Raw genomic sequence first — 22,474 nt, forward strand, 5'->3', positions numbered from 1 at the left:
ACATTTTTTTTTTTTTTTTATATCAACAGACAAAGACTGGAATAGCATTGCTGTATAATGAAGAGTCTAATAATTGTTATGACATTCGACTAAAGCTAACAAAAGAAATATTAACAATTCAGAAACAAGATGTCATTTGCATCAGTGGAAGTGAATCAAATTCAAACGTAAGTACTTTCATGATGTTTGAAATGACTTTCCGTTGAAATCCAAAAAAACCCCACTATTTTCCCTTTCAATGGAAAGTTGTCCATCCATGGCACTCTCTAGCCCAATGTAAACATAAATAATAACATTCTGGTGTGTTAATATAAATAAGATTATCCCATTATACAATTGCCAGAAATGAAACTGGAATATATTATGAGTCGCAATTTACATTTCTTCTTAAAGATTTCCTTTTTCTGGAGCAAAAGTGAACATTTTAATAAATGAGTGGTGTATAGTGACTCAAAGAACTATTGCTCCATTTCAAAACAGGTTTGCTTTTTTAGTAAAGAAATCCAATTATTAATATATTTTTTCTAGCCTTTATTGTAATGCATTTTGTTTAGACAAAGGCAGGGTTTCCATACAGTTTAGAAAGTTTAGGCCTCTAATTCAGTGTTTCATTTTTATTTTTTTATTTATATGTCACCATGTATTCAGCCTTAATCAGTCAATCTTTATTTTACATAGCGCCTTTCATAGTGGACCACCATCACAAAGCACTTTACAAGATGAAGTAACAAGAAAATCCATAATACTTTAAATACAGAGAAATAATAGCACAATACATGAAATAGTACATGTGGAAAATACAGTGGAAAGTGCATAATACATGATAGTAGCATAATAGATGAAACAGTAGCAGCAACACAGCAGCTAATAGCAGATATCAGGCTTAAAGAGCATGGAAAGCAAAAGAGAACAGGTGGGTCTTGAGAGTTGATTTAAAGCGAGTGATGGTGGGAGCATCACGCACCAAAGCTGGGAGAGAGTTCCGAGAGTCAGAGCCATGAAGCTAAACAAGCATTCTCCAAGTGTGGTGCACTTTTGCTTGGGGATAACAAGCAGGCAAGAGTCGGAGGAGCTCATCTTGCAGGCAGGGATATAGCAGGTCAGCAGGTTGAGGAGGTAATCAGGACCTGTCTGATAAAGGGCAGAACAGGAGAGTTTTGAAAATAATCCTGAACTTTACAGGTAGCCAGTGCAGCTGGGCCAAACGGGGGTAATGTGATCACGTTTTAAAATTATTGCCATTTGACTCATAAAATGATAGTGCTTCACAGTTATTTTATAAGCAAGGTTATAAAAACAAAATACTGAAGCTACTACAAATTAAAAAAAAAAACAGCCCTTTGCAGAAAATAAATAAATAAAGCCCTTTGCAAAGCACAGAAAGATCTTTTTTTTATCCTTTACAATTTTGTTAACTTCCTTTCTTCATTGGATAGCTGATTTCTTTAAGTCTAGACTGTTCTGTCCCTTAGCAATACGATGCAATTGATTGTGCTGTAGCTTTAAATAACGTCTATCATGGGTAGTTACCAAGAACAAAAAATGTCAAGTTTGTGCCGCAAATTAGTAAATTAGTAAAGTCTAGTAAAATCTCTTAAATCTAATTCATCAAGCAAGATTTGCTTAAGAAGAAAAAAAACATAAAAAAACATTAAATGATTCCACGAATCCATTCAAAAGACAAATACGGGACTTAACATCAGCTTGCTGTAAGACTTACATAACGAACTTCCAGAAAGTTACCAGTGTTATGCCAAATAGTGTCACTTGGCAATACTTGGTGTCTCCCTGCCAAATAGTGTCGCCAGCACAATTGTGTCTCATTGAAGATTACGACTAAAGTAACACTGTGCAACCGATTGTATAGCCATCATATTGATTTGATATAGTTATTTTTTTTAAAAATTAGAGTGACTGTAACAGGGCGGTAGGAAAGCCCTGCTGTTTAATGTATTTTGTTTATTTATTTTTAGAACAGGGTCTCCCCCTCTGCCCCTGTGTTATTTTGTATTTGTTTATTGTGTTTATTGTGGATTTGTATATATGACCGCAAAGCGCCATGTGTTTTGTTATTGTTTTGCAGCGTGGATGGGAACCCATCCACATTAAAAACCTGTGCAGAAGGTGGCCAGTTCTGGTCACCTCGCTACAGAAAAGATATTGCTGCTCTAGAAAGAGTGCAAAGAAAAGAGAGCAGAATTATTCCGGGTTTAAAAGGCATGTTATATGCAGACAGGCTAAAATAATTTAATCTGTTCAGTCTTGAACAAAGAAAACTACGCGGCAACCTAATTCAAGCATTTAAAATTCTAAAAGGTATTGACAATGTCGACCCAAGGGACTTTTTCGACCTGAAAGGTCCAGGGGTCACCAGGGGTCACAAATGGAGATTAGACAAAGGGGCATTCAGAACAGAAAATAGGAGGCACTTTTTTACACAGAGAATCGTGAGGGTCTGGAATCAACTTCCCTTCAGTACTTCAATACCTTCAGGTGGGGTGTTCGAGAGGCGGAAGGAGAGTGGAGAGAGAAGAGAAAATGAAACTAAAAACACTTAAAGGATCCGTGAAGGCTACTGCCCAGCCGGACCTTAACAGTTATTACTGTGTCCATGATTATTTTTGTTTAATTATTTATTTTCGGTGCTCTGTGAGCAAGTGTGTGTTTTTGTTTAAATATTGTATTTATTTTTTTATTTAAAATAAAAACGGCGCAAGCCGTGTCTTTTTTTTGTTGAAACTGCAGCTACCTCACCTGTGTGTGCTTTCTTCTGGTCTGACATCAAAGCTCAGCCATTTCCTGCCACACGTGGTGTCAGAAGAGGTATCACCAGCGCCTCCTAATTTTTTTTTTTGGAGAAAAAGATGGGAGGAAGAGGAAAAAGGAGGTTGAGAAGGAGACAGCAGCCGCTGCAACAGCCACAGCAAGTCTGCCTCATCTGCCTGTGGGGGGAGGAGTGGTGCTTCAACTGTGGGGAGCCCTGGCATGTATCCCCTGGCACCTTCCCCATATGGCAGGAGGAGGAAACTGAAGGAGAGGTGAGGAGTAGAGAGGAAGGAAGGCACGGGAGCAAGAGTGGTGCACAATTTTAATTTATAGCAAGAAACATGACCGACGAGATTTATGTCAATGTTGAACTATTGGGAAACCAAAGTGTGCATGAGATATTGAATGAATCTGAATCGGACACCAATGATTAATTAAAGTAGTGAAAAAAAACAAAAGTATTCAAAGTATTCAAGTACAAAAAAAAGTTTTTAAAACTGTACAGTTTTATTGAATAAACAGAGAACACAAAATTATTATTATGATGATTATTATGATTATTATGATTATTATTAGTGTGCAGTTGTTAAAAATGCTTCCATAGAAAATAATAATAATAATAATAATAATAATAATAATAATAATAATAATAATAATAATAATAATAATTAGTATTTTCCTTGGTAATTGATTTGAATATTTCCAGATATCGAGTAATTATTAAACATGCTTCCAAGAAAGTTGCCTTGTAATTGGACAGCAGAAGCACTGTGACCTTTGGAATAGCTTGATGAAGATGGAAAATGAATGTTTCCTGCTGCCGACAAACCTGTGTGACCAGGTATTGCGGTGCATTTTCCGGGATGTTATGATTTAGCCATTCCTCAAATGACATCATATTGAAATGTTAAAATTTACTTTAAACAACATTTTATTAATAGCTGATGGAGTGATCTGTTTTGTGATGCGGTTACAAATATTCTAAGAGCATATATGTAAGCAATAAGACACGACAGGGTGTAGGATATACTCTAATATCCATATGCCCGGGTGCTTTTTTTGGTCATGAGGTGAATCCGAGTGCTTTTAACCGCCCAGGGCGTGTGGATATTAGAGTATATCCCACACACTGGTGTGCCTTATTGCGCTTATAAAATGGATCAACTTAAATCAAATAAAACCAAAAATGCATTCATTAAAAAATAATTTCAGATGTTGAATTGAACATTGCCATTAAAAGTGCAGTTTTGATTCGTTACACATCTTGTAATTCTTGGTTTACTCATTACATTTTAAAATAAATATTACTGCCCATGTTCATCATGATACAACACAAATGAGTCTGCCTTTAAATCAAGCAGCACAAATAAGACTGCCTCTAAATCACGCAGACCCTTCATCACAAGACCTGCAATGGAGAACTGCTGGACCAGTGTTAAGAAACAATTTAAAAGAAAGCAAGGCACAGCAGAAGACATGGTACCATCGTACCCGGACACATTTAAAAGGTATGGCAGGAACTGTCGAGATGAATTTATAAATGTTCAGCATCAGATCACACAGCTGCGCAGGGGGTGGGTCCAGTGACAACAGGCAGGTAGACCGAAGAAAGGACAGTGGGAGCAACGGCAACAAAACATCTTTTAACCACAAAGTCTCTTTTAAAAGGGAACCAAATCTTTTTTGAAAAGCTCAAAGTTCAAGAGATATTTTTTAAACTATTTATTTTCAAAATGGGATAGGGACACACTGTAGTTCAGGGAGAAGGAACAGAGTGATCAGAATGGCGAGTTTTGAATTTATTTGAATACTTTTGCTTTTTTTTTCACTACTTTAATTAATCATTGGTGTCTGATTCAGATTCATTCAATATTCATTCAATATCTCGTGTACACTTCGGTTTCCCAAAAGAACATTTACATAAATCTTGTCAGTCATGTTTATTGCATTAAATTCCAATATGTCTGCCATTTTTGTTTTTAAATTCTAGTGTATGGATATTTGTCAGTTCTTTCCTCATTTTTGAAAAAAAGTGCTGACCCATGGTGATATGCTGTAATATCAGTACCCCCATGTGACCTGTTTTGACCAATCAAGATAGAGTATTTAAAATACTTTTTTATAACAGGGATTATATCCCTCAACTGTATTTAGAATGCATGGAATCTTTCAATTGAAGTGGCTGCTTTATATACAGTGACAATTATTGCATTCAGTTAGTCTAATAACCTCTAGTGACCCTCATTAATAATACCGTGTAACAATTTTTTTTTGTTTTTTTTGTTTTTTGTTCCTGGGTAGTAAGTGTTATTTCCTAATTGCTAAATTTACAGTATAATTGTAAATCTCGAAAAACTACTCACTTCTAAATCTTTTGTAGTCATTTTTGTATTACTTTATTATAAATACATGTTAATTTGGATTCATATGTTGTTTTTTTCGGACTTTATGTGAATGAAAAGACACAAAAGCTCCCGTTTTCTTATTGGAAATAGTGATATTTCAAAATATCACTGTCCTGGTCACAAAAGCAACGTTTGTGGAGAATAATAGCCATTTTCTATACTTTTGAGGCATAAGCAATTAGGAAATAACACTTACTACCCAGGAACAAAAATTGTGTTACTAGTGTAATAGTGCAAATTTGCAGAACTGCATTCGATGGCTTCTGAGGACGGTACCTTCCTCTTAATTAAAAGGGTTTCCCAATCGACGATGTCTACTCAGTATCGCTTCCAATCAAACTTTGGGTTTTTTAAACCTTGTTCTTTTGGATTTTTTATTTTCGTACACTGGGTTAATTTTAAATAACTACTTTTAGTTTGTTTATATTATAATTTAATTATGAATTATCTTTATAATTATAAACACTCTTTACTGGTACATTTATGAGCAGATCATATACGCAATATGACTATTCTAATAAGTATTACCAATTCTCTACTTAAGAAACATGGTAAGCATAACTTTTCATTAATTGTCAAACCGTTAAAAGAAAAATAGCTGACTAATCTGGTGCGTAGAGAAAAACTGAAGACTAATCTGATGAGTTCTGTAACAAAGTTTTAAATACTGTACTTTGCTACCATCCAAAGAGAACTTGTCGGCATATTTTAGTAAACTTCTTTTGTTGATTTTTGCAACAATTATAAAGGTATTTACCCTCAGATAAAAAAAATGCTAATGTTTTCTAAAACCAGTTCTTTTTGAATCAGTACATGAAAATGGAAGGTGACAGTTTTCGGCAAAGGTTGAGAAAAAATATCGTAGGCATGCACAGATGAAATCGCAGGACTGCACGTGTGTTCTGACAACAAATGAGACACTATTTGGCACAAGACCGAGTGGATTAGCATCGATTGAGAAATGTCTTGAAATGTAAGGACTACTAGTTTCCAAATAACAACAGCAACAATATGTATAATCACATTCTACTGACGAGAGCCTTGCACTGTCCCTGCGGAATTCTGACTAGAATCTTGTTATTATTATTATTGATATTATTATTATTATTATTATATATTATTATTATTATGATGATGATGGTGATTATGATGTAGTGAGAAATGTGGGTGAGTAGGGTAGCCATTTGCAGATTTTCTATAAAGATCATAATTGCTGAAGCTTTGGTTATGCAGGAAAGCTTGTATATATTATATATGTACGTTTATAATAGGTTTGTTTTATATATTGTATCCAAGCTGCAACTCTCTCAGGTTCGTTCCCCCTTTAAAAATTACCCAGAACACAGAAACTTGACGTTTTGAAGCTGTTTTTTAATACACAATATGAAAATAAACAAAAACCAACAAAGAAAACTCTATTCGAGCACTGACTAAACACTGGCAGGTACCCGACTAACTTGCAGGACAGCTAAGCTGTTTACCCGCCAAACAAAACACAACACACTTTTAACCAAACATAGGCTTTACCTTTATTGTTGCGCACAGTAACAATCAAGCTCCTATCTAAAGCAGCAGCCCTGAAAAAACTGTCTGCACTTCTTAAATACCCTGCACCTGGTTCTAATTTACAATTACCTCCAGGTGCAGGGGATAATTAACAATAAAACAATTAATACAATTAAATTAAACGAAACGTGCCTACGCATATATTTTTAGGCAGGGAGTAATCTGACCTTCTCCTCTCTCTCTCTCTCTCTCTCTCTCTCTCTCTCTCTCTCTATATATATATATATATATATATATAAAAATGTTTTGCAAAGTACATGGATAGTACACAGCTCTTTCTTATGTTTGTTTTTTTATTTTTTATTTTTTTATTCTACCTGTATTTGTGTAACACTATGGGCCTCATTTACAAAAGGTCACTAAACTTTATGTGTGTGATAATTGCAGTTGCTCTGCACGGTCATAATTTCCGTATTTACTATTGCAATTGTATTCTTTATCACGTGGAATAGTAGGCATATTATAGTGCTCACTAGCTTTATTATACCATACAATGGTAATCAGAATGTATATGTGATTTATATGGTAATGCATGATAATGTATGTAAATGAGCATTCAGCTCAAAATAATGAGATGAGCTGTATTCACATGGTATTTACTAAAGGACGCTAATTTTAGTGCGTATGGGAACCAGGCTTTAACCACTGATAGGTACGCTATTTTTCTGGCCTGAAAACTAGTGAACACCGGCTTCGTGATACTGTACAATGACGTAACATGCGAGTCAGAGGTGGGAAGTTTGAAATGGCTGTTTAAATAGAGTTGATTTAGTAGCTCACAGTGTGTGATTAACATAAAAAATGCAGAAGGTTGCACTCTGACCTATGAAAAGGGGACTTAGCATGCAGATGGTGGGATTCTGTTTTGCTCAACTTGTAATGAGTCTTTGGATCATCTATGAAAAGATACTACTGACAAGCATATTGACAGCGCAGTGCACAAAAACATCAAAGTTCAGGCTAAACAATTACTGAACAAGCAGGTCACAATCACAGAATTGTTTAAAGAGAGCACAGAAAGTGGAGAAACACGTAATCTCAACACATTTGAGTTAGTGGAAGCCTTAGTGCAACAACATATTCAATGAAATATTCCTAATTTTTTTAATAAAAAAAATTCCCATTGTGGAGCCGTGCCTAACAGCGACACACTCAGACGAGAGTATCACCCTAAAGCGTAAAGAATATTTAAATGGCAAAATGAATGATTGAGTCTGTTTGCATTGTATGAGACAAGGCCACTGATGATCAAGGCAACTGTGTTTTGTACATTATTTTCATCCTAAAGAGCTTTACAACTGCTAATTCTGAGGAGCTTACTGCTTACTTAGTAGATACACTGCATAATTAAAACGCTTGTGGAGAATGGCATTCATTTCAACTGTGTGTCTGCCTGTAATAATATAGACAATGTACCAGAGGGAGAAATACTAGCTGTTTATTTTTTTATTTTTTTTTAGGTTGATAGGCTCCAGTAGCATATGTGATGTTATATCATTTACTAATATTTTGACGGTATCTGTGGTTTTAAAACTTCATAAAAAAATAATTTCTGTTTTTATTAAGAAAAACACAAAGCTTTGGTTTTGTCATTTCGGGTTTGCAGTTAACATTTTTCCTTTGTTTAATATTTTGGGATTAAAAGCAGCAAAATAGGCTGTGAGAATTACACGGTCATTCTAATTAATGTCAACGTAAGTTTTAAAGGTTTACAAAACTCGAAAATGTTGCTGAACATGCAATTTTAAAAAACTGTTTTGTCTGCTTGTTACTTTTTTTTGCAACCAACAGACCATTTTAAGTGACTCGTTTCAATGGCAAGTTTGTTTCATTTTTAAAGATTTAATATTATTCAATAGAGACTTGAGTTACAATGTACTCTTACATCCTCAGACAGTCTGTGATATATGAAGATTACGAGGCAGGTGTATGTGCAACACTTTTGGCTATGTTAATATATTCATATCTTGACCATGTACTTGTCATATTTAAGTAGGCTGTGCTAAAAATAGCTTTAAAATATACAAACAAAACTAATTGTTCAATAAATTAATGTACACAGAGTGCGAGTTGAGGTGCAATCATAAATACAAGCAATCAAATGGCATCTAATGTTAAAGTGAAGTTTCACCAAACACCTTTTGAAAGGTAAATCATGAACTTTGTTTTGCTATATTTTGATTAATATTACAAAATGAATCCGAGGGAGATTAAGTTAAACAAACAAATATTTATTTGATATGAAGAGTTAAACAAAAGTTCCATTAGCAATTACTTTCTCTGCTTTGACTGTCTCACAGGATGCTTTGATTTGGGACAGGACAGCCGCCCTCCTCCTGCGGAGCGTCCTTAATGAAGTTAATGTTCTCTCTGATTCAGCACCAAAAAACCTTTCATAATCCCCCACCACTTCTGCTTATATATTCAGCTCCTGGTCTGTATACTTTAAATTCCTCACTCTGTCCTCCTTGGTCGCTGTCATTGTGACAAACAAAACCGTACTTAACTCTTCATTCCAGCCCCCATATGTATACTGTGTATATATATATCTACACACACACACACTATAGTACTGTGTGTAAACCACATGCATAATTCCACGTGTTATGACAACTTACAAATTAATCATTGTGAATATAATAGCTTAGTGGATAAAGCTACCGCTGGTTCATTTTTCACGCGGTGTGGTTTCCCCCTGCCACGCGGTAATTCTGGTCATTTATCGCCATTTAGTGAATGAGGCCTGTTGAATACACATGTTATATTAAAGAGGTGGGATGTTTTAAAGATGAATTCCAAAATGATACACTATATCAATGCACATCAATGCAATTTTAGAAATGAATGGACGGGCCACATGCATAAAAAGGAGAAAGAAAAATAGGCTTTTTTTTATATCAGACATGGACTACATGTTAAAATTAAAAGGTAAGCAGTGCAGTTTCACTTTACGTTGCCTCTGCCTGTCCCCTTCTGAGTGCTGTGTCTGTTGATCGCTCATTTTCGGTCAATGTAAGCCACCTCCGTCTTCACAATAAGCAGCTGACCAAAAGATACACCTGGACTGCTGGGGCTTTTGATATCGTGGTGGTCATGGATAAGTCTCTTATATAAGAACTATCGCTCACAATACAGGTAGTGTGCACGGTATGGTATGCAAATTAGCAAAATACTGTGCATGTAAATTAATGCGTTCTCTGTTAGCAAATGGGGCACTAAATTTAGATTTATCACGCACGTTAGCCTCACTACATGCGCACTAACTCCAAATTTAGTGCCCTTTCGTAAATGAGGACATATATTTCGTTCCCTTGCTTTTTTAAAATTATATTTTTTTGGTGGCCAAATGAGGCAGGCTACACTTATGGTTTTTCAACACAACCTAAAAACTTTGTGGAAACCCAGTTTAAGAAAGCTGTAAGATATAAGCAGTCATGCAAGGCCAAATTGGAACTCAGACAGAAATATTTAAATATACCCTCCCATATTTTAATACTAATTAGGTTATTTGCATTTGGAAGGAGAATTTATCTCCCTATAAGAAAACTACATGGAAAATTACCCAAATTACCCAAAGTGTACTACCAAAAAGGTGAGGCTTATTTTAATTTTTCCATGGAAACCCTACCATAGAGAGGCAAAAATACTGTTTTTGTAAATTCTTGTAGTTTTAAAGTTGTGGCCTGCAATCTGAGAATCTATCATGTTCTTGAAAGGTACAGAGCCTTTTTAGAAGAACTTGGAAATACCCAATTGGGTAGGAGACTTGGAATTAATGTTCAGGAGAGATCCTTTTTTTCAAAATTTAAGAACATGATAACTAATATTATTTATTGATCACTTTGATGAAGTGCATGTCATCATATACAATATATTACAATGTATGTGTACAGTATATGCTTACTATTTTTTAAGTTATGGATTGTGGTTGGAAATCTATTATGGGTAGAAAAATGAAACACTATACTTTATTATCCTTTGGACAAACATTTCCAAGTGTAAAACTGTGGCTCATAGACAAATAGTGCATGGCAAAATAATTTTATGGGTGAATGTGGGGAATAGCATATGCAAAGATATATTCCAAACACTGGCATACAGAGCTTGTCTGTCTTTATTTGTGGAAGGGGCAGGTAAACACAAAGTAACAATCAGATTGCTGCGGTACTGCATTATGAGGCAATCCCAACAGGGGAGCTGAATGAGAAGCCAGTATAATAACAATCACCACACTGACAGCAGGGAAAATTGTAGAGTAGTTATTGGATGGATACTTACAGTATCTGCAGTCTTACTTGCGGATATAGCGGTTTAATGTCACTGTCACCCACAGGTAAAACTATATGTAAATAAGACACACATAAACAGGTTAGAATAGTTTGACAGCAGTGGCAGTAAACTATTGGTATGTTGGTCTGTGCTCAAATAGAGGGAGGTTTGCACAAATATAAATGCTACAGCAAAAGTTACTTTTTCCAACAGAAATTAGTGTTAACATAGGTTTAAATTGAAGGTACTGTATATATATTATATATATATATATATATATATATATATATATATATATATATATATATATATATATATATATATATATGAATGGATATGAGTGCTTCAGGGATGTGTTTACAAGCGTGTTTGGAGGCTACAGTTGCTAAGTTTTGTTTTGGCTGATTACAAATTAATCGGTATAGTAAACTTTATTTTGTATCACTAACCTTTGTTTTGAGATAATTTAGGTCACTCATTGAAACAACATGAAGCCTTTAAATTGAGCAACAAGTTTCAGATGATTTTTTGCATAATGTGATATCAGCTGCATTTACACTGCCTCACTGAGTGGGTGGAAAAAAACAATACTAAGGGCAAGATGGATCAGATGTTGCCTTATTTAGAATTATGCCGATAAGGCATGTAGTGTAGCGGACAGTGCAGTCAAATCAGGATATTGCTGGAAGTAATATGCACTGTTTAAACTTGTTTGAGAAAGTTTCAAGTTAATGTTTTTTTTCTTCCCACCATCCATTGGTCAAACTAAACAAATGCAGCTTTTTCAAAGCTGAGTTGTAAAAATTCGTTTGCGTAATCACGAACTGAGATCTCTGTAAACATGCAATTCTGGACATTTGACATTCTCTCTTTTCCCTCACGAACACGGAGAGGGGGGAGAGCATCAATCAAGTTGACAAGACAAAGACAATTCAAGTGAACTGTCAATCACGAGCTGTGAGAAAGGCCAAGGAGTGGCACAAAGACGAAACCTACCAATAAGGAGACATGTTGCGTTACGTTAAACACCAACCATGAATTCAACAATCCAATCAAAACGGGTCGAGGTTTAATTAAAAAAGACTGAAACAAACTCTGAAGTCAGGAAGCTGACTGTAAAAGTTATGTGCTGAAGTTGAAATCTATTCTGAAATCTGCTCTGAAGTGGGAATAGAATCAGATATGAATATGGCTGAAATTATGTCCTGAGACGGCTGGCCTGAGTCAGCTCTGAAGAGGGCCCTGCTCGTTGCTCTGCAAGGTGAACTCTAACCAGGAAAAAGGACGATTGCAAGGACCCACGATGGGCCCTGTTGCAAACTGCTTGCAACCAACTCACACAGAAAGGAACTGAAGAGAAACCAACAGCCGTTCCGATTCTGAGACCTACATCCTGTACCATATTCTAACCAAGGTTGTTTAAATGAACTTAAATAACTTTAAGTGATCTTGCGCTGAGAATCCAGGTGACTTGTAATCAGAAGGGTACCTAATTAAGAGGACTTGTGTTGTTTCAGTGAAATATTCTAAACACTCAAGATCCACATGTTTGCCGTGGAATAACCCAGACACATTATTTAAACTGTGAGTACGTTTGATCACGGAACCCATTCCAGTTGGAAACCTTCCGACAAGCCAGAGACAATGTTGCAGGACTGTTGGAGATCAGGATCTACCTCCCTTTGAAAATAACTATCACTATCTCTATTGTGAGCCGACACAATACAATATGTACTTCAAGCAAAGTACTGTCTTCTTTTTTCGTTGGAACTTCAAACTGGGAGATATGGGAGAAGCTGCAGTGTTCATCACCAAAGAAGATTGACTTCTTTGTTCAAAAATCAATAAGTATTCAACATATCAAATATTAAACATTTTATTAATCGAGCAATTAACTGTAGCTAATGCTATTAAGTTAGTGAATAAATTGTTCTAAGAATAGACTATAACTTCCTATTGTAGAGTGTGCAAGAATGTATTTTGTTTGTTGAAATGTGTAACTCAAAGGAGTTACCTAATAAATGCAAAAAAATTGATCATTGCCCCATTTCTGAGTTCATTTGAATATATAATCAATTGAAGTTGATAACATATTATCAGTTTGGTAGATCATGGCTAAACTAAATTAACACGGTAAAACTAATTTGATAAGTTAGTTATTGGAATCTTGCATTCCATTCTGAATGGGAAGTTGAATTAATTCTCATGTATTTTTTATATGAAATATGATCGATCACAACGAGAAACAAATATTGAAAATGCAATGCAAAGTAGACACTTTGTGTGATCAGCCATAATTAATATATTAACCATGTATGCTAATAATGTTGCTGTAATCGTTTGATTAAGAAATAAATTAACTGTATACTATTCATGCATATCTCTAACCAATCGCCTTTCCTTTTTTAATATTAGATTCGTTTTTCACCCTTTTTATTCTTAAATAAAATCTTGCTTTATATTTCTGACACATTGTGTGACTGTCGATTATTGTCAAGGGAATTCTGGTTCTACATGATGCAGAACTCATAAGGTATATACAGAGCCTATAGGAAGTATTAACCTCCCCTTGGACTTTTTCACAATTTGTTGTGTTACAATCTGAAATCTTGATGTATTTAAATGTTTTTTTTTTTTTCCTTTGATTTGCACAACCTACTCAACACTTTGAAGAAGCAAGCAAATTTTTAGTGAAACAACAGTTAATGGAAAATAAAAAACTGAAATGTCTTGGTTAGATAAGTATTCACCCCCAAGTATTCAATACTTGGTAAAACCAACTTTGGTAGCAATTACAGCTGTTAGTCTTTTGGGATAAGTCTCTACCAGGTTTGTAAATCTGGATCATGCAATATTTGCCCATTCTTTTTGGCAAAATTATTCAAGCTCTGTCAAGTTGGATGGGGATCGTTGGTGTACAGCAATCTTCAAGTCTTGCTACAGATTCTCAATCAGATTCAAGTCCGGGCTTTGACTGGACCACTCTAGGACATTCACTTTCTTGTTTTTAAGCCTCTCCGGTGTTGCTTTAGTTGTGTGCTTGAGGTCATTGTCCTGCTGAAAGGTGAATCTCTGTCCCAGTCTTAGGTCTTTTGCAGACTGAAAAAAGGTTTTCCTCAAGGATTCGCCTGTATTTAGCTCCATCCATTTTGCCCTCTACCCTGACTAGCTTCCCAGTCCCTGCTGATGAAAAGCATCTCCATAGCATGATGCTGCCATGCTTCACAGTAGGGATGGTGTTACCTGGATGATGTGTGGTGTTGGGTTTGGCCAGACATAACTCTTTGCATTTTTGTTTCATCGGACCACAGAATCTTTTGCCACATCTTTTCAGAGTCTTTCCCATATGCCTTTTTGCAAATTCCAAGCAGGATTTTACATGGGCTTTTTTCAGAAATAGCTTCCTTCTTGCCACTCTTCCATACAGGCCAGACTCGTGGAGTACCTCAGCTATTGTTGACATATGGACAGTTTCTCCCATCTCAGCTATGGAACACTTTAGGTCTTTCAGAATTGTCATTGGCTTGTTAGTGGGTTGTCTGACAAATACCCTTCTTACCCGGCTGCTCAATTTGGGAGGATGGCCTGCTCTAAGCAGATTCTGGGTAGTGCTATATACCTTCCACTTCTTAATGATCGACTTGACTGTGCTCCAAGGGATATTCATATCCCTCCCCTGATCTGTGACTTTCTACAACTTTATCCCAGAGTTGTCTTGAAAGCTCCTTGGTCTTCATAGTAGTATCTTTGTTTTGAATGCATTACCCAACTGTGGGACCTTACAGAGACAGGTGTATTTAATCTGAAATCATGTGAACCACTTTTATTGCACACAGATGGACTCCATTTAACTTATTGTGTGATTTCTGAAGGCAATTGGTTGCACCTGAGCTTCTTTAGGAGTGTCATAGCAAAGGGGGTGAACACTTATCTAACAAAGACTTTCCAGGTTTTTATTTTTAATTGATTTGTCCCAACCCTCCAACACACATTTTTTCCACACATTCAAAATGTTGAGTAGATTGTTTAAATCAAAGGGAGGGAAAAAAAATATCCCATTTAAATGCATCAAGATTTCAGGTTGTAACACAGCAAACTGTGAAAACGTCCGGGGGGGGGGGGATATTTCCTATAGGCACTGTATATGTTTCGCTACATTTTGTACACCTAATTCACTACAGTAGTTACATATGATTGTCATCCAAACTCAACTTTGTTTACCTTTTGCCTCCTGAGGTAGTTTCACAACAATTAATTGTATCAATTCTAACACATCTGAAAATGAAATGCTTAAATGTTTTATACATTTAATACTATTCATGTATTTAATTTGTAAGAGAAAGCACAACTAATTTGAAGCCCACCATAATTTATGGACTGAAAATAAATGATCTTATATTTATTTTATTAAGCTGGTCAACAATCGCATGGTGTCCTGGTTAGCTTTTCTCCAACCTTGAAAGCTCACAATTACACATTTCCACTAGGTTATGGCTTCACTCCGTCTAGAACTCTAATCCATATAAAAGAACTAATAAAATCTCAAATCTGTCTACTGTGTCATTCTTCCATTAACGCTGCATTGCTGCCTCTCATAGATCTATTGGAAACTGTTGCTTGTTGTATTTATTCATTTGCTTGTTTGATTTTTTTTCATTTCATTTATACATGACCATGTTGGCATTTAGTCGTAGTAAGATTTTTTTTGATTGAGTATTAAATGTGATGGGTGAAGGCCCCAACAGTAGTGTCATGGAGAACAAAGGAAAACTAAATTGGAGACATGAACTGGCAGTATCAGCAACCAATACATTACATCAACCCTTTGCACTGGGCCCTGTGCCAGTGCGTGTCAATTTATGGTAATTAAGGCTATGCTAATATTGGGTGTCATGCATTATGAGAACATGCATTGCATTAAAAAGACTTTGTAAGACTTTAGAACAATATAACAGAAATGTTCCAGTTTTACCTAAGTGTGGCAATCCGTGTTTGTAGCAGATGTAACTGGATTGTTCCACTTACCTCTGCATTTATTTTGCATCTCCAAACATGGTTAAATGCAATTATTTGTTAAATGTTTCCACTCCATAGCACAAAAGAGACTTGTTAATGTGCTGTGCTAAAGTTGTACCAATAGGCTATCGCTATTCCATTGAAATTAAAAAAACAAACATTCTATTAATGTGTTTTATGCAGTTACACTTCCTTACTCAGCAATGTGATCAGTATTAGTATTAATTGTTTCACTGTAATATGAATTCCAAGATAAAACAAAAAATGTCTGATAACTATTTGACTACTGTAACTATAATAAGAGAAGTAGCTTTCTGTTACAATACTTTTCAACAGCAGGACTCGATGCTATGAATCATAATCTTAAAAACATAAATGTAGGCTTTATTGATTGAACTACATGATGAGTTTGATTTGCTGCTAAGATTGCAATGGTTTTACAGATTAACCTGTTTTTAGATTATTCAGAGAAGTCTGTGTGAAATTCCCGAGAATGTGCGTGGCTAAGCATTGATGCTCTGTGCCCTTTTCACTGGTTAACATTTTATTTTTTATTTTTTTTAAGCTGAGTTTCATTGTCCTTTGCATCATTTGTTTTGCAGCTGTGTGATAATTATTTCTTAACACAAGTTAAGGAAGTGTATTTATGGCTCTATAAGATCACGATTCTTCAATTTGTCCCAGGAATTCGACACATTCTGACCCATGGAATGAACTTAGTCAGACCAAACTGGCCCTGGCTTACAGGCATTCCAAGGTTGGAAATTGGATATTCAAAATCTGATGGCACGATAACATAGCCACTTTTATGCAGTTACTCCAAATAATCGTTTTACCATTTGTCTCTGAAACAGTTTTCTTAGTATTAAAACATTAAATATTACATATAGATAACAAAATCAATAATTAGACAACTGCTTACATGTATAATGTTTTTATACATGAACACAAACACCAAAACAAGATTTCACGGATCATGTTTTTTTGGATGTGAACACATGCAGTACAAAATGACGCAAACTGTTGGCTTATTCAATAAGTTTAATGTGTTTTTTTATTTTTTTTATTTTATTATTGTATTGAATTTCTCTCCATTCATTTAACCAAGGCTTAAGTGTTTATACTTGAGCTGAATTAACTCAAATACTTTAAAACCTACTGGATAGTTGTAGGTGAAAAGAAAGCATATTTAAGCTATAAATATGTTTCATGACTGTCAAAAACAGATTCTCTGTGATACTCCTGTACTGTATAGAAAATGACATGGATAGAGACAGATAACTGTCATGTTTTCAGGAACAGGATGGATATAAAATGGCTTGATTATGTTTATGTATCCATGGTAAATTTATATGAGGAGGTAGGAATCAAAGTGGACGACCTTCATCTTTTTTGCAAAACAAAATGGTGAAAAATGTTACGTTTATGATTTTAAGGTTCTTATTGGCACAAGGTGGTTACTGGTGACAAACAGATAATACATTGTAATGCAATTCACTCATCAAAACACAGTAAATATACACAAGCATCATGGACATATAGTGCCCTTTACTGTGCGTCTACCTTTCCTGCTTACTGGCTTCACTGCACCCCAAGAACATTTTGTCTTCCTTTCTTTGTTTGCTGTCGATGCACTGCTGCTCTGATGGTAGGACTAAATCTCATTTGCTCTTTCTCACTCGATCACAGTCAAAGGCCCTTTTCTGCTGTGGTACAGATCTTTTACACCTTCTTTAACTAACTGACCCTGAAAAGGAAACAAAACTGTGATGTATACATGGGCCAAAAGCTCAAAACTAAACAAAACCCCTGATCCACTACACAAGACTTTTGTAAAATACCAAACAGCCCCATTTGATTTTTACCTTCTCATATACTGGTATGCAGTGTGTAGATTCAAGGTGATGTTCATAACCTTGTTTTGAAACACACTATTGTTTTATCAAGCTAAATTACAGTTGCGCTTTTCTATTCTCACCTAAATATAGTATTGTGCAATTTTTTAAAGCACAGAACTGTTACGCTTCGACGACAAGCTGTTGGGGGATTGGGACTGAGCATAAAAGTAAGTATACTTTTTTTTTACTTATGTATTTTAAAGTGTTTTTGGATGTTTGCTTTTAAATGTTCATATTTTAACTGAATAATAATCTTTTTTAAATTTTTTTTTAGGGGGGTGCTGAGCATAACGTGCCTGTGGTCATATCAAAAATATTTAAAGGTCAAGTAGGTAAGATAATCTTTCTTTAAAATTTATAATATAAATAAATAATCCATTACTATAGGTGCTGTATTAAAATAACAAACTGCAGTGTAAAAACTTTGACCCCAAAAAAACTCTAAAGTTTGTTATTCTTAGTTTAATTCCTAAATGTATGAATCCTGTGTTTCATTATTAAAACACAATTATTAAAGTCTGAATAAGCATCAAAGAGAGTAGCTTTAATGTTTCAACGGGCGTCAATTTAAGATGAACTCCCTTAGAAATTACTTAATTTCAAGTAAATTACATACAGTACCAACCACATTTTACAAAAACCACACACATTTAAACTAGAAGCCTTCAGAAAAAGGCAGTCCATTTTGCAGTCCTGGTGTATTTGTAGCTTTGAGGGTCTGTTGTATTTAACAAGGTTCATTTTATTTTATTTCTGAAAAAACACCCTTCAATAGCTCAGCTATTCAAAGGTCAAAACTCATGAAAAAATAAGCTAGATCTTCATCTGTTGCCCCATGATCAGTAAGATACTTTATTGGTAAAATGTATGGTCTGGAATGCTCATATGCCCATAGTTAAATAGTTTTTAGTAAGACATGCAAATAACCATTATTCTTTTATTCTGTTATCATATAGAAATAAGGTCTAAAACTGATTTGCACAAGTGTATGTTTCATGGTGCTTGATAGTAGTAACCTATGATGATTTGTAGACTTATCCCTGACAAACTGCAGGGATACACTTGTATTTGCAAACAGAAGTTGTGCAGTTGAATGACAGTTTCAATAGATATTCTGACAGCTCTGTAATATGTAGTTGTGACTGGGCAGAGTCACATGGGAGTAAAAAGACACAAGATGCCTGAGTTTGACATTTAACAGAAGTTGTCCTGTAAAATAATCAGAGGACTTAAAACATTAACTGGGATAAATAGAAATGGATGGTTTGCACGAGGCTAAATTTCATCAATGTCTGTAAAATTTCAGAAACCACATTTTTATGTGGTGATTTTACGTGGTCTGTTGGAAACACTGGTACTTGAGATGAACAGGTTGAAAACCACTGGTTTAAAGGCAGTAGGACAAATGAAAAAAATCACTGCTTTTTCAGTAATCTTCTGTAATATCTAGTTGTGATTGGACAGAGTCCTGTAATTTTTACACCAGATTCAGCCTTCAACTCCTTTGATTGGACAACATATGTACTGTTCAAACCACGTGCGATGAGACTTCAAAGAAGATTAATATGGAAATTATGGCCTCAGCTAATATTGGCGTTACTGGAAAAGGAAAAGATTACTCAAAAAGCAGTGTTTTTTTTTTTTTTTTATTTGTCCTACTGCCTTTATTTAAACCAGTGGTTTTCAACCTTTTCATAGGAAGTAGATTTTGATTGATAGGAGATCAAAGCTTAGCAAGGAGCATATTTTCCTCCCCCCAAAACCACACATATAGGTTAACACAGCCTGATGGATGCACAGGTTCCTCCTGAGTCCCCCTGCTGGTGGAAGGTTAACTTTTCAGTGCAGGAAGACCATCTACCCTGTTGTAGTCATATAGAGTTTAAATAACCAAATCCTTAAAAACTTGTTATCTCACATCAGCACAAGTCCCTTATGTCTTGCTTTGATCTTTTTGCTTTCTGAATTAAATTTTTACTTTCACTCAGAAAAAAAATTCTCCAAGCTGTTTACTCCAAATTGTAATCATTATTGTTTTACTGTATATACTAATAAGAAACAACTATGTACTGGATCTAAATTAAATGCATTTCTGGTTTATTGGGTGTGTTTTAATTTTGGGTAAAGAAATGGGCTAATGACTATTAGGAGGGAAAAGCTTTGTGAATTTAGCTTTGCATGTCTGAACAATCTCAACCTACACAGAGAATACCTTATAAAACTGAAGTACCAAATTCAGCCAAACTGCAGGATTTGAAATCGGGACGGAAAGCAGTTGCATTGCTTCTTAAAAACTGACCGCGTATTTAAACAAAAAATTAAAAAAAACACAACCTTGGATCAGATATTTGGGAATATGGTGGAGAAGTTAAATACATTACAGTAATCTCAAATATCAGGTTTTTTATAATGCAATGAACAGTTTTGTTTAGGTTGACTGAATTGAGTGACTTGGTTAACTGCATGACTGCCTCCTTGACTGGGTTCAACTTGTGCTGAAAAGGGACGTAGCCCATTTTGAAGAAATAAATATAAAGGTGCAGAGCACTATTTATTGTACTAGGGAAACAGTGATTTCAAACATTAGCTTTACGTACCAAAGTAAAGTGTATAAAACATTTAAGTGAGCAGTTATATTTTTTGTTTTTTGTATTTTTGTATTTTTTCTCTGTAGGAAACCAAATTCAAACTGCAGTATGAAACAAAAATACCTTGAATATCTAGAAAAACATATGAAACATTCACTCAGCAGTAATATGTTTTTCCAGCTATTTTCAGCTTCAAAGGACAAAGTATAGGAATGCCTGGGGTGTGCAGTAAGAATGACTGCACAGTATGTCGTGGATTATTGCTTTATATTGCATTTATGAAACTGCTGGTTTCCAATTGGGTCTTGGTTTGACTAGATTTTATATCTGACTTGTAATGAAATAGTGGTTGAGTTGGGATTGGTAGCCAGTATCTTGTCAACCATTAAATCAAACTTTCATCATTTTTATAACTAGTTATTATAGCTATAGTTATGTTGGATCTCTGTCGCTATTAGTCATTGTTAGTCCTTGCAACACTATCTGTCACAGAACTTTATTGTCTCTGGCAAATGAGAAATTAGCCTGTTCCATGTATGTTATTTAACATGTAAGGTAAACAGGTTCAAATCTAATTTTAGTAACAAAGAATGTTCATAGGCCAAAGCTATCTGATTCAATTCCCTTTTGTGTATGAAGAAACCAGCTTGAGACTTGAAGTAAACTTCATTCATTTCAGCAAACTGAATGATAGTTTGTTGTTGTTATTTAAAATGAGATACTTACAATATATGCAGGTGTAAACCGAATATGGGAAGGATGTTTTTGCGTGATCTGGGATAACATTTTAGTACAGTTATACAGATTTATTCAACTTTTATACAAATTAATTAGGATTTCTATAAGCTTTAAATGTTATAAAAAATCAATTAAACTTTTCTTTAATTAATCATTTGGAAGAGGCACATGAAAGAAACAGATTATACAATAGTTTCTCCCATGTGGTTTATAAACATGTAAAATGTCTCTTTTGCATAATTAAAATGAATCTGCCAGAAGACAGAGAATGCATGAGCTGGATATGCTGTATTGATCATATTCATGAGACTAAGGCACCACTGTAAGGATAAGTGTAAAGTGATTTGAGGCTGCAAAACAACCATATGCTGCCAAAAAATGTGTTTATCAGGTGTCAAGCAGGACCATAGAGGTCACTAAAAATGTGGTGTATGTAAAGAATGGTTTTCACCTGGCGTTCTGCATCCATTATCAAATTAGCACTTTGCTAGCATTAAGCAATTGATATAATATTGAAATGTATTCAAATTAAGACAAGAGCATGGAATTGGGTGGGGATCTGGAATACTAAGCGCGATGCAAACATATTAATAATAATAATAATAATAATAATAATAATAATAATAATAATAATAATAATAACTATTTTATATAGTGCCTTTAAAAGCAACATCTCAAAGCACTTTACAAACAAACAAAACAGAAATGCCTTTCTATAAAGTAGGTCATTAAGCTAGATTTAAAAGCATTAAGAGTGGCAAAATCCATGATCTTTTTAGGAATAGTGTTCCAAAGTTTTGGAGCATAACAACAAAAAGCCCTGTTGCCCATAGAATGTAGGTGCACATAACTATCCAAGGTTGCAAGAAGGGGTGTAGACTGATAAGAGACCAGATAAATACTCTGGAGCCAAACCATTTAAAGCCTTAAAAGTAAGAAGTAAAAGTAAAATAAACACGAAACCTGACAGGCCACCAGTGCAGGGACTCTAGAACACGAGTGAGATGATCCCTTGAATGTGGCCTTGTCAGGGTACAAGCTGCTGAACTCTGAACATGTAATCTGGACAGCGTGCTTTTGGAGACGCCTGCAAGCACAGCGTTACAATAATCAATCCTCGAAAAAACAAATGCATGAACCAGCTTTTCAGCTACAGAAGCAGAAAGCATAGGTCGCACCCTAGCGATGTTTCCAAGGTGGAAAAATGTGCCTTAACAGTATTCTACAC

At 35.1% G+C, this 22,474-nt stretch overlaps 1 protein-coding gene across 1 annotated transcript in view; it reads left to right on the forward strand.

Annotated features, from left to right (window-relative positions):
• Positions 1-22,474, forward strand: part of LOC121316409 (gamma-2-syntrophin-like) — a 150,122-nt gene that overhangs the window by 48,438 nt on the left and 79,210 nt on the right. The window contains exons 3-5 of the mRNA XM_041251481.1: positions 30-167; positions 18,031-18,087; positions 18,195-18,252. Of these exons, the coding sequence (XP_041107415.1) occupies positions 30-167; positions 18,031-18,087; positions 18,195-18,252 (253 nt within the window). The remainder of the gene's footprint in view (positions 1-29; positions 168-18,030; positions 18,088-18,194; positions 18,253-22,474) is intronic.

Source organism: Polyodon spathula, chromosome 5 (assembly GCF_017654505.1).
Source record: "Polyodon spathula isolate WHYD16114869_AA chromosome 5, ASM1765450v1, whole genome shotgun sequence".
NCBI lineage: Eukaryota > Metazoa > Chordata > Actinopteri > Acipenseriformes > Polyodontidae > Polyodon > Polyodon spathula.